General features: G+C 38.6%; 1 protein-coding gene across 4 annotated transcripts in view; it reads right to left on the bottom strand.

Annotated features, from left to right (window-relative positions):
• RCAN2 (regulator of calcineurin 2) overlaps positions 1-14,185 on the bottom strand; it is a 283,804-nt gene that overhangs the window by 245,395 nt on the left and 24,224 nt on the right. For all 4 annotated transcript variants that reach the window (XM_012500925.2, XM_030803461.1, XM_030803462.1 and 1 more), the window contains exon 2: positions 2,170-2,396. In XM_012500925.2, the coding sequence (XP_012356379.1) occupies positions 2,170-2,394 (225 nt within the window). In that variant the 5' untranslated portion in view covers positions 2,395-2,396. The remainder of the gene's footprint in view (positions 1-2,169; positions 2,397-14,185) is intronic.

The raw sequence follows: 14,185 nt of genomic DNA, 5'->3' as shown, positions 1-14,185 counted from the left end.
AGAAGACTTTCTGAATTAATAAGCTGAATTACACAGACTTTGGCCAATTATAAAATTCACCTCCATGGCTGTAAAATTGTGATCTAAATCATTTGAAACTGAGTGCAATTAACTATATTCTTGTTTATTTTGCGTCAATATTTTATCAAGGTCATCCTAAAACCAAATACTATTTCCCAAACTGCTATGCACAAACTTCATATACACATTAGATGAGAATATCTTATAATCCATTATTCAATCACAAATCAGAATATCAAAATAGATGTGTACAGACTCCCATGAACTCCCCCCACCAGCCCCTGTCCTTCTATGTCCTCAGTTCTAATTCAGTTAATCAGCCATTCTTGAGCAGCACTGCTAAATGAGATTAGCACCTTCCTAGGTCTCATTGCTTCAATCTACTGGGAAGTATTTAATCAGGAAAGAATGAAAACCCTCATTAAATCTCTAAGGAAAATCCTTCTAATTGTGATATTTAGAGAAATGGATGATATGATGAGAATACATAGGCTGTTGCTTTATAGTTTATGGCAGGTATATTTCAGAGGAAACTACTTGCCCTGAGAAAATTATCATTTGTGATAATCTGGTTATAATCCAAGAACAAAATTCTCAGTTTCTTTCAAAGAAGAAATTGGCATGTGCCACTTTCTTACTTTAAATAGTCTGATGATCATAGCACTGGAGGTTCTAATTATATATAATTCCTTGCATTTCAAGCTATTTTCAGCCCATAATTTCAACAGTTCAACTCCAAACTGATATCATTATAAAAATATCTTTAAATGGCTTAAAATAGTTCCTAATCCTCTGGGATGGTTTTCTCTGTGGCTATCAGGATTGTCTACAAAATCAATCACATCCATAAATCAGACTTCCAGTAATTGTGCCAGACGCAGACTTCAGCAATGGGCAGAAAGAGCTAAAGTCTGTGAAACAGCAATCATAAAGCCTACTCCTATATCTCATACAGAGTCATATACTTTAGTTTAGAAAAAAAAAAAGGCCCGGCCAGGCGCGGTAGCTCACGCCTGTAATCCCAACACTGTGGGAGGCTGAGGCAGGCAGATTACGAGGTCAGGAGATCCAGAACATCCTGGCTAACACAGTGAAACCCCGTGTCTACTAAACATACAAAAAATTAGCCGGGCGTGGTGACGGGCGCCTGTAGTCCCAGCTACTCGGGAAGCTGAGGCAGGAGAATGGCGTGAACCCAGGAGGTGGAGCTGGCAGTGAGCCGAGATTGCGCCACTGCACTCCAGCCTGGGCAACACAGCGAGACTCCGTTAAAAAAAAAAAAAAAAAAAAAAAGATAAAAAAAGGCCCTTTATCCAAAAAATTTTGTCCATGTTTCAGTAGTATAATAGTGGCTTTTACAACTAAGAATCTACATCTACAAGGGAAGGTTTAATCCATTTAGATACCCCATTCAAAGGTCAGAGAAATCTGAAATAAACTTTGGAAAGGTCTCTAAATGGAATATTTACTGTGATTGCCAAAAACATTTACACTAAGTTAAGTCTGTTTCTTAAAATGGGAAGCTGGAAAATGTTAATACATAGACAACCTCATTCCCCAATCATTTCAAATTGAGGAGTTACTGCTTCATTCAAATTCTTACAACACACACATGGCAATACCACCATGGTATCAGTGAGCAAAGAAGGACTCAGATGCCAACCAACTTACCTTCTCTAATATCTACTGTGAGACTTGGCTCACAGTTTGAGAAGGCTTTTTTAGAACATTCGTCAAGCTGCAGGAAGGCTGGAGGTAAAATGGAGTTTGTACTGTTTTGAGAAAGGCAAATTATATTTATGGCAGAATAGGGGAAAAGGAAACTTTTAGGAGTTTAAGACATCTGCTTCCTAGCCTAAGGGGCATTTCCTACAATCCATATTAACACCACTTGTTTTGCTAGATAGACCTGTGAGTCACAGAGGACTCAATTTGATTCAACATATTTTCATCTACAACCCTGTCAGATGGATCTCTAAAGTTAGTTGATAATAGAATGGGATTTTCTTATCCTGGTACACATGCCAAAAATAGAGCCAACTAAACATTTCCAAAAACTTCAAAACACCAAACACAAATGAACAACAGGATTACTTGGAGATAATGCCACATCTCCCCATGTTCCAGGAACAGAAAAAGGCACCTTACCTTGCTCTCTTCTCCTTCAAACACTGACTGGTGAACATTGCACGCAAACAACGAGTTGGGGAGGTCATTGAAGTCAGTGATTGCTTGAAAGGCTTCTTCTGCAAAACAACGAGTGACAGCCCAGTCCCTGTCTATGCAGCACAGTAAGAAAAGTCCTCCATCTTCAGGGACGTGTCCCTGCTGCCCCGGGCTCCTCATTCCGATGAAGTATGATTCTCCCCTCATTCCTGGGGATACAAAGATGAGCATGTGTTACTGTAGAACAAATTCCTTAAAACTCAGTTTTCGGGTCACAGTTTTGTATTGTCAGGGGCAAAACAGTGGAGTACGACTAGGAGCAGAGGCAGGGGATATTGGAAGGGAGAAGATCTGCAAGTTCACATGGTTCCCTTGATCCCTGAACCAGAATTTCCCATACAGCTCTGCTCTGGGGCAAGAACCGAGTCAGTACTACGGTTTTTTAAAACAAACAGACAAAAAAAATAGGTATAGGAAATGGAAATCACCACCACCACCACCACTACTACCAATGTCTATCATGTATTGAGTTCCAGGCACTATTCTAAATGATTTATATACATTTAGAACATCAATTACATACATTAACTACCTTATTTAATCTCCACAATAGTCTATAAGGTTGGTACCAATATTATCCCCATCTTACAGATGGGAAAACGAGGAACAAAGCAATTAAGTAACTTTTACAAGACCACTGACAAAATGGCAGGGCTAGGATTCAAACTCAGGGAAACTGGCACCAGAGCTCACTTTCCTATACCACAGGAATGAAGCAGATCACAATAAGTAGAAGCCTATATTTAAGGAAGTATGATCTACTTCATCAGCACCTGAATCCTGATCATGATACCTCTAATAGGTAATAGTTAATCCACAGTGAGAGTAAACACATCACACACAGACCCCGCCCCCCCCCACCGAGATATTTCCTCTTCTGACTGAGATAATTACTTCAAGTCATTTGTGAACCAGGTCCAGATCCTAAAAAATCAGTGCTATCTTTGTCAATCCATGGTGCACAGGTCCCCGTCCCTCCTTGCCTCGTAAGGCTTTCCAGTATTGATTTCACCTAGCTGTGTTCAACCTTTCTATTATTTTTTCACCCCTTATATTTGCAAGAGTTTTTCCATTTTTTTGATACTGGTACATAATTTAGTGGATTAGGTCAATACCCCATATAGTCCAAGGATGGTATCTGCTTTCTTCTTTTGTACTGATTTTCATGCCTGTGATACTATTCTGCTCAAAGCTTAATAGTTAAGAGGCTCGGAAAGTGAAATAACTTGCTCACGGTTACACAAGTAAGACTGACTGAAAATTATGACATGGCTACTGAATCATCAGGAAGCTCCATGTTCTTTAGTCCCAACGTCACAGATGCTCAGAGCAAAGGACAGAAAGGTGGGTACCACTAAACATCACTCTGCTCTCATGAAGTTTAGTTAGATACAAATTCTAGATCTCCAGACAAAATATCAGTTTCTGCTTATATCTCTCTTGAACTCTGAAATAAATCCTTGAACCTCATATTGATGAGGTTATTTTTTTATTTTCATTTTTCCTAGAAAAGCCCCAGTGAGAGTTGGTAAGCAGCATTTTCTGGTAATAATGCATTACATATAAAATCTTAAGCCCGGTTGAGGTAGGAGCCAAAAATAAAATAGTTTGAGGTGATATCCCTAAAATCAAATCACCAAAATTGTGGTAAATAAAAATTTCTATAGAAAATATAATAAAACAATTCTTGCACTCCAAAGTTCTTCAAACTCCAATTAGTGCATCTCTGTATTTAAATCAACAAAATATTTATTTTAAATAAAATATGGTACATGTTTTATTAAATAATCTAAAATATATGAATATTTTTAACTAGAAGGAAAAACATGTAATAGCATTAATATAAAGGGAACTGAACTGCTAGACAAATTGAATGAAACATGTGCATGTATTTTCTTTCATATTTATTTATACTGTTGCTTGAGTATTTTAGCATAAAACACCTAATTACCATCATTTATTAGAGTATCAATTGTTTTAATAGTAAAAATATTTACTAAAAGCATCATCAAAACAGTAGCATTTTTATTAATAGTTTACAGGAAAACGTGTGTGTGTGTGTGTGTGTGTGTGTGTGTGTGTGTGTGTGTGTGATGGAGTTTTGCTCTTGTCGCCCCAGGCTGGAGTGCAATGGCGCAATCTTGGCTCACTGCAACCTCCACCTCCCGGGTTCAAGTGATTTTCCTGCCTCAGCCTGGGCCTCCCAAGTAGCTGGGATTACAGGCACATGCTACCATGCCCGGTTAGTTTTTGTATTTTTAGTAGACACAGGGTTTCACCATGTTGGCCAGGCTGGTCTCGAACTCCTGACCTCAGGTGATCCACCCGCCTGGGCCTCCCAAAGCGTTGGGATTTCAGGCATGAGCCACTGCACCCGGCCAGGAAACTCTTTTGATAATGAAGTCATAATCATTCAGCAGCATACAAATAGATACTGTGTCAATTTGGATTTTATTTTTAATCTCATCCCTCTTATTTAAAATATTTTAAGTGAATCAAAACATCATAAAACACTCTGAGATGTGTTGTAAGAATGTTTCAATTATTATTTTTCCAAAAGAAATCTAAAATCCATTGCCGAACAAATTAATTAAATAGATCAAATTTTAAGCTTAACTCAGGACTCATTTTAATCTACTCAAATAGCCTTTATTTCTATCCTAAGGTGTAACAATATTATCTTCATGAGATTTTATTTTAAGCTCATTACTTTCAGTAAAGATTTAAGGGTGAATGCATTTTTGGCAAACAACCTACTTTACTTACATGGAGAAATATTTTAGAAGTCAGAGCTTTGAACAAAGAAATTCTAATTTCTCTTTCTAGTTTCATTACTAACTCACCCCATAATCTGGAGAAGCCAAGTGATCATTCTGGAACTCAGTTTATCCTTGTAAAACAACAACAAAAAAACATTGAACTGCCTCCTTCTGCAGAGTAAGGGGAGGCAGGGGAATGAAACAGGAGTGGAAGACGTGATCAAAATCAGTATTAACCACTACATAAAAGAATATGTAATATACAGTATTGCAATTTTTACTGCATGAACTATGCAGCAAAAACACATTGTGATAATTTCAGAGCAAGGCAATTATGCTTCAGTATTGCCCAAATAAACAGAAAGAAATTCTGAAGATTAAGAGAACTTCCCAGTAAAGAAGTATAAATGTCCCACAGCCCAAGTTAACTGGTTTGTCTTTGTTTCCTCTTTTTTTGTTTTTCCACTTTTTCAGAGAGGGTCTTGCTCTGTTGCCCAAGCTGGAGTGCAGTAGCACAATCATAACTCACTGCAACCTCCAACTCCTGGGTTCACAGTGATCCTCCCACCTCAGCCTCATGAGTGGCTGGGACTACAGGCATGCACCACTACGCCTGGCTAGTTTTTATTTTTTGTAGAGATGAGATCTTGCTATGTTGCCCAGACTGGTCTCCAACTCCTAGCCTCAAATAGTCTTCCCATTTTGGTCTCACAAAGTGCTGGGATTACAGATGTCAGCCACTGCGCCCAGCCTGGTTTGTCTTTTTAAATTAATATCAAACTCTTAATCATTGTAAGAAACCTTTGAGGCAACCATTGTCTACCAAGATTGACATATGTTGTCCTTATTTCTAAATCTGAGGTTGGCCATCCAAAGGAGAAGAGCTTCCTTCAGCTAGGAGGCCATTTTCCACGAGGGCTTCCCAACCTCACCCAGGCTGGGATGAATGTGGTGTTCTTTCTCCCTGAGCACCCTGCACAGCCTTTTCTCATAAAATTGTCCTCCAGTGCAGCTACTGTTGTGATTACTACTTTACTAGTCTGTATCTCAATCCAGATTGGTATTTCTTGAAAGCAGAGGCTGGGTTGTCTTCATCCGTGTATCTACAGGAAAATATAGAAAGCCCTCAAAATAATGTTTGGCTGAATTAATGAATTATATAAAAAAGAGTCACTTTTTCATAATAACAGACCAGCAAGTGGGTTATAATGGCCAACTTAAAATGTATACACTAATGATATACTATTTCAAATGTCTACACTAATAATGAAAACAATCCTCTCATTTAAATTTAAAGGTTTGATTTCTAAAATGTAATTTTACAAATGAAAGATAGCAAGAATCACTCAAAGATAGCGAGACTCACAGGATTCCTCTAGCTAAAATTTAATAATCTGTGGAGAAGAGCAAAAATAACATTTATGTTTTTTAATTATACGAGTTAACTGAAGAAAAACTGGAAAATTCAAAAAGCTATAAAGAAGAAAAGAAAAGTAAACCATAATCCTACTATCCAGAGAAAACTCCTGCTAACATTTTGGTATATTTTGTTCCAGTGTTTTTTTTACATGTAAAATTTTTAAACAAAATGGGGATCCTGCTGTTTAGTATACCACTCCTTTCCTGCAACACTGATATAATCAAGAGCAGTTCCCTGTGTGATTATGTATTCTTCAAAACATTAATTTTAATAGCCACATTGTATCGCAGTGTATGAATCTGTCATAATTTAATCACTCTTCTGTTGTTTGACATTTGGAAAGCATACGTTTCCATCACCATATGCATGTGGAAAAGAAAAACCACTATCCGCTATTAAAATATAAATCTTCCCATGGGAGAATTTCAAAACTTCTTTCGATAAAGAGAAGGCACATCTTTATGAAATACTGGAAAGAGCACTAAGGGAATACCTTCATGCCAGTCTCAAGCTGTAAATAGGGGGCCTTCTGGGCTGTGGCTTTCTTTTCTTTTATCTTTTTTTTTTTTTTTTTGAGACATAGTTTCACTCTTATTGCCCAGGTCGGAGTGCAATGGCACGATCTTGACTCACTGCAACCTCCGCCTCCCAGGTTCAAGCGATTCTCCAGCCTCAGCTTCCCGAGTAGCTGGGATTACAGGCATGCGCCACTATGCCCAGCTAATTTTGTATTTTTTAGTAGAGATGGAGTTTCTCCACGTTGGTCAGCCTGATCTCGAACTCCCAACCTCAGGTGATCCGCCTGCCTCTGCCTCCCAAATTGTTGAGATTACGGGCGTGAGCCACCATGCCCGGCCAGCTGTGGCTTTCTTGACAGCAGAATGGAGAAGGAACATGGCCTTGCCTACCTTACAGATCTACATGAAAGTCTTGTGAAGGCCCCCCTCCACCAATAACATGTGAATGAAAGCCATTTATTACTATTGTTAGGCTTATCAAGAGCAAGCCAATGGCAGAGGAAGTTGGCACTGCAGAAGTGGCCATCATCTTCTACTGTTAAGTGTGTAAATGACTTTCAAACCTCCAGTGTACATCTGTGAGAGTAAAGCCCATATCATTACAATGAGAAACAAGCAGCGGTGCAGTTTGAATATTTGGTATGAGTTTGGGTGAAGATCCTATTAGGAGGAAAAGATATTTGTAAGGCAAAAGAAATTAATTAAAACAAAAAACAAACAACCATTTCCCCCGAGAAAACATCCCCAACAACAAGATGACAGTTTATTTAAATGTTACAAAGTTAATGGCAATGAAGACACAGACAATTGCATTTGACTCATTTTAATGAAGAAAGAAGCCTGGAGAAAGGAGGGTTTGTGACCGTTTCATTTTTTCGCAAACATGTGAAAATAATTTTCATTCAAGATTTTCAAATAACATGATAGCACTTTTTAAACATTAAAAGACCTAAAGTAAAGACAATATGTTTCTTACCTTAAAGACTAGCCACCTGCAAAATAAAGATATCTGTTCAACATCTGTTACACAGAAGTAGCCATTTAATAAATGTTGTATGAATAAGTGAAAAAATTTCTTTTCCCCCAATAAATCTGGATGTTAGAGACATTACTGGCTTTCTACACAAGGAATTAATCTTTCCAAAACTCTCTAATTTCTTTCCTGACAAATGTTTATACATATGATTAAACCCAGAGGAAGAGACCTTTAGAAGACATCTGATTCTGCTGGATATCATTAGTGTCACAGAGTAATCAATGTGCATGAGATTCACATTCCTGAATTGCAGAATTCTAAAAAAATCCACTTTTCTAGGAATTGGGTATAACTCATGAGAGCGGGGAGCCATGCATTTGCCCATAGGAATTCTGGTCTAGAAAGCCTTTAAATATAAAAGGAGAGGGAAGTTAACCACAAATAAGTCCATGAGAATAACCTGGGAGCCACAGAAAGATGGTAAACATTCATGGAGATGCTTATACTAGTTTTACCATCAAGTAAAATCAGTCAGTAGCATGATGGGTGACCAGAAGGGGTTGGGTGGTGATAATCTCATCTCGAGTATTGGCAACCTGGAGAGATCGTGGCCAATTCTGGGTACTGTCCACTACAGAAACACTGAAAGTCTTTCAAAGGAAACTATTCAATCAAGTTACGTTATCTAAGAGACAGGTGCATGGTAAGAAAAAGCATACAAAGCATAGAAAATAAGTTTTGAGTTAAAGCTCGGTTGCCTTCAAATTCTGAAACAGCAAATACAATTTTTGTATACAAAAACACAAGTCAAACCAGAGTTTAATTTCATATAATGAGCCACGGATCTTTTAACAATTTGGGTTAGAATAGCATGTCCTGCCTTATGTCTTAGTGAACTCCTTGTAGTGGTGATATCCAATAAGTAAGTTTCATTGAGCAGGTGCCATTCATTTAGCAGGATGTCAAACAGGGAATCCAAGGAACAGGGTGATGATTGCCTGACATTTCCTTTAAGGATTCTTCTCAATTTGAGATTTTTATCTTACCAAGATTGGAAAAAAATACATAAGAAAAGAGACATATGTTTATCTCTGGGATTAAACATGCTTAAGAAAGGGGAACATATAACTTTTAACAAAAGCTTTCTCCAGAGTTTAAATCTTAAATTTGGATGCTCATAAATAACCTGTCTATATTTTTTCTCTTCCAGGTGACTCAAACTAAAAAGCAAGAATTTTTCAATAGAAAGTAATGATCCATAAAAGATAAAAGTAAGCAAGACATACAAAAAGCAACTTAAGTTTAAATTTGTTTTTTCTTAGACAAAAAGAATGTTAAAGATTCACCTCATTTGCTTCTAAAATTAGGAACAGAAATATAAAACTTTTGCAGTAAGGGCAACAAATAAAAAAATATGCCTTGATTCCATGTTATGGCCAGCTAAGGAGGATAAATAAGGAAATAGAATAAATGGAAATGATTAATGAATAATTCATCCTGACTTCAAGTTCAGTTTTGATTGAAAAACAAGTAAATGAATTATGGGAGATTTGTTAGTTTGGATGAACTTAAAGATAACAATGTCAGCTTAAATATTAATGACAAAAACTGGGAATACAATGCAGCATTAATAAGTAATAGAAAAGAAATGCCTATATTTTTCAATTGAATATAAGGTTAAATGAGCCCAGTTCAGAATTTTAAAGAATATGAACCTAAAGTTTTGCAGTGTTTAAAATCCCTTCAGCTCTAAAACCAAATGATTATTTGATAATATCTGGGACAAAATGAGCTCATTAGAAGAAAATATTTAGATGAATAATAAGAATAATAAATTTACAATTAAATTTTATCATCAGCATTCATTTTTGGTCTGGCCTTAGAAGTGGGATCTTTTTGATTTGCCCTTTTGGTGTTTTAATATCTAGATCCTCCTAGGGATAAGACAGGCCTTTTGCTCATTTTTGTCCATCTTACAGGGAGACTGAAGTATAATATTAGTAACAACAAACCAAGCCAGCCATCCTGAGATACAAAGGAGAGACATGATATTCTTAGGCTATGCTCCATAGAAACCCATTAGAGCTCTTTCTGAAATATAATGGAACCTATTTAATTCAGCTGCAGAATTTCACACCTGCTGAGCTATGTGAACCTCATGCTATTCTTGATATCATTTGGGATCAGTCTTGAAAGAATCAGGAACATGCAGTTTCCAACTCATAGTTTTCAAAGGAAATCATCCACATTCCTCATTTATGGCTCTCTTCAGGACACCTTCTGGAGCCACTGTTCCACCTTAAGCTCCCAATGGGCAATAATTCAATTAATTCAATTCCCTGTAGAAGCAGCAGCTTATGAATTTTTATGAAGTGTTAAAAAAAAAAAGCAAGTTGTTTCCATCATGTCCTTTTGCACTGGATGTGTACACCTGTGGGATTTTAATGCCCATGGTCTCACAAGATTTGCAGGTCCTGTATATTCTTTCAATGAACATAATAAAAAGGGGAGGAAGACCCTCAAATTTACCCAAGGTCAGATGGGACAAGCAAATAGGGCATTTGTATTCCATTCCCACGAACCTAATATCATCATCAAGAAAATGTATTTCAAACAGGTTTGCTGCAAAAGAACAGGGTCAGAGGAAACACCATCTTTTATGAGGGGTATGAGGGTGAGAAAGTTGTTCTTAAAGACAGAAAAACCTGTGTCTACAAAGAATGAGCTACAGTGAATTATAGATTTGTTAAACAAAGCAAGCAATATTGGAGCACTCACATAAAGCAAAAGAGTTTTGGACATTGTATTAGTCAAGGTCTCACAGGAAACAGCATGTTCAAATTGGATAATTTGAAAAGAGTATAACAAAGGGACTATTTACAGGCATGGGCAGGGTACAGCAAAACCACAGCAGATAGTACAAAATCCTGGTCTTGCACTCTCCCTAGACTTGAAGAGTTGACAGGAAGGGAGGGGTTTCCAGAACCTGGAGATATTCTGGAGAGAACAGAGGGCTGTGTGGAGACGGCCCCCTGACACATCTTTCACTGCAGGATGTGGTCAATCTACAGTAGTGCTACAAAGAGAGTGCCAGAGAAATAAATATCCTCAAATTGTTATCTTTCTCTGATCTCCTGCTGGTACCTCCCATTGGTCAAACCCAGCTGGAAACCAGAGGGCCAGGGGGCCTTGGAGGTGGAACACAGAGGTCAGGCTCTGGGGCAAAGGGTGCAGTGCAGAGGGATAAGGGTGGAGAGAGACTCTCTGAGATCAAGTAAAGATAACAAGCACATCGTTCATAAATGGGTAGTAATCTAGAAATTTTATAGGTTAATTTCAGTAGCACTTTAAATTTTGAAAATGTACAGCTGAGTCATCTGTAAATCGATGGCTCAAACCAGGGCTTATGTAATACAATTGAAGATTCATTATCTCTGACTGCTTTTTTCTTAGAAACAAAAAAGTGAACAGGGAATGAGTGGCTCTGTATATAGTAGAGAATGCCTACACCACTGGGGAAGATGTGTTCAGACACCCCACCTGGAGACAGAAGACCATCCTCTCATGATTGCTTAGAATAAGCTTAAAGAAAGCCCAAAGCCTCTGGAACAGTGAAGCAATGTTATGTAAAATAACTTTTCACAGGAGGGCAACACTTCAAAAGCGGGTAGCAAAGCACGAGAACGTTGCTATGGTAGCCAAAGTAAGATTTATCCTGTCATCTTTCACCTTTGGCTTTCAGATGGGGCATGGAGTGCTGGAGAGAAACAGAGTGAAAAGGAAAGAAAGCAGGGAGTGAGAGATACTGCAGCTTTGAGAAAAATCCAGCCAAGAAGGGTCTGAGTTACTCAGAAAAGAAAAGATGGACTAGAAGGCTGCCTAGGGAGTGGAGAGCTGGACAGGACTCACTAGAAGTCCAAGGAGGCAGGTCACACTCCCTTCCACAACATTAGCAGGTAATGAAGAGCTTGAAAGTCCTTTCAACACAAGGAGGAAAGGCAGGGGGAAGAAAAATCCCTATCTCAGTACCTAGCAGACAGTATGCTATTTTTTCCCACAATACAGCTAAATATTCATGTTATTTCCACATTAAAAATCTTCCATAACTCCACAGGACCTATCAAATTAAATAAAAAACTCTTCAGCGCAGCAAACCAGGACAGCCACAAGATGACAGACAGACTTCCTATCTAGACTTATCAACTGCCTCATCAACGCTGAAAAAAATCACAAGTCTCAGTATCAAGTTCCAGCTCAGTCCATAACAATAGCAGCAGGAGCAGCGACAATCATTGAGTGCTTACTTTGTTCTAAGGGCTTTATCTGTAACAAACTTATAAATATTAAATAGCTGTGTAGCTTTGACCAATTTCCTCAAGCTTTCCTTAAGGTTTTCTCCTGCTATCCCCCATTCCCACCTATCAACATTCCACTCATCTTCAGAGTCACGTCTGGGGTCACTGCCTTCATACCCCGCTCTGAGCCCAGCCTGCACTAGATGAGATTCCCCAGTTACTGATTGCTATTGTCTTGCGCTTGCACCTCTCAGGACACTTACTTTGTTTTGCCTCTCTTTGCACTTACTTATTTCTTATCTTCCACCCAATGTTGAGCACAGGAGCTGTGTCTTATCTACCTTCATAACCTTGTAGCTACTAAACAGGACCTTGCACTTGAAAGGTAACTTCTGACATTTCTTGAACTGAATGGAATTCAAAGAGCTCTGAATTTCACTTTCAGCTGTCCAGCTTACTGGCTGTGTGACCTTGGACAAATCACTTAATCTCTGTGTTGTTTCCTCATCTGTAAAGATGACAGGAGTATATGCCTTTTATAGTGCTGTTTTGAAGATTTGATAGCTAATGCACGTAAGGCACTTAGAACAATGACTGGGACACACCATAAGTGTTCAGTAAGTGTTAACTATTATAAGTGTTAACCATCTTAAGTTCTCAACAGAGCAACATTCTGTCTCATATGACACAGGAGCTCCTCCTCTCTTTCCTAGAGTCATGGGTCTTTTTGCATGTACAGAAGGAGTACAGTGGTTAAGTGCGAATTTTGAAGTTGGTCTTGAATTTTGGCACTGCCACTTTCTAGCTGTGTGACCTTGGACATGTTACTGAACATCTCTGGGCACTATATGCAATGTAGGAACCACAGTAGTACCTACTTCACTGGGCTGTTCCTTGGATTAAATGTTACACATCTTACCATTCTTCTCCCTCTCACCTACTCCAAAATCCCAAAATTTCTGGTGGGTACTATGTTTTTCAGCTCTTTGGAAGAGATTGTGCCTCCACAGTGAAAAACTGCAAGAACACTGAAGTCAGACAAACTCAGACTGAAATCCCAGCTCCTCAGCATTTGTGATTATCAATTAGGAGAAGATGGACTGACAGTAGTGGCTGGCCCTGGAGTCTGAATCCTCTTTCTACAACAATTTTACTTCGTGATTTTATGCAAGTTAGCTCTGCTTACTAGGCCTCAGTTTCCATAGCTATAAATTGGGACTACTGAGAGGTCCAAATGAGATAATCCTAGTAAAGAATTTAGCCCAGGGCCCAGCAGCTATAATCACTCATGAAATATTAGCATTTGCTATAACTGCTTAATCTGCCAATTATACCTTTACTTAATCTGTTCTCCCTTAATTGTTTTACTTTCCAAGAAAGGCAACATTGGTGTTAGGCCCAGAGTTTGACTTGAGTTTAGGATAAGAATACGGACCACTGTTCTAAACCTTTTAGTTTTATCACGTCATCTTCAACCAAAAGAGGACCTGAAGTACTTAGCTTCCTAATACAAATTCCCTGCTTCAATCTTACAGTCTTACTTACCCTTCTCTTTTCTTTAATCACCATTTTCTAACTTAGATGAAAACCCTGTCAGGGCTTACCAGAGGCTCCAGGGTACTTCACAGTGAGGTCCAACCCCACCACAGCCGCGCCAATGCCAGCAAAGCAGCCCCCATCCTGGGAGGGCTGCCCAGCTTCTCCTATCTGTCCTCCCGTCTGCACACGTGTTGTTATTTACAACATTTGGCAAAGCAAACCCATTTATTGACGTTTTTACATCTCCTTCCATATGTTGAGCATACTTGCTTCTTCCTATAATGCTGGCTCCCAGCATGGCTCCTGATATGCTGTGCTGACGAGACAAATGGAATGTAATACCCTCAGACTCCCTCTCTCCCCTCTCTTCTCTCTCCCCACTCTTCTCTCTCTCTCTCTCTCTCTTTACACTAGATGTTCCAGAGCCTTGC

This window comes from Nomascus leucogenys, chromosome 22a (genome assembly GCF_006542625.1).
Source record: "Nomascus leucogenys isolate Asia chromosome 22a, Asia_NLE_v1, whole genome shotgun sequence".
In the NCBI taxonomy this organism is placed as follows: Eukaryota; Metazoa; Chordata; class Mammalia; order Primates; family Hylobatidae; genus Nomascus; species Nomascus leucogenys.
The sequence above is the reverse complement of the archived record's forward strand: the minus strand, read 5'-3'. Positions and strand labels throughout refer to the sequence as shown.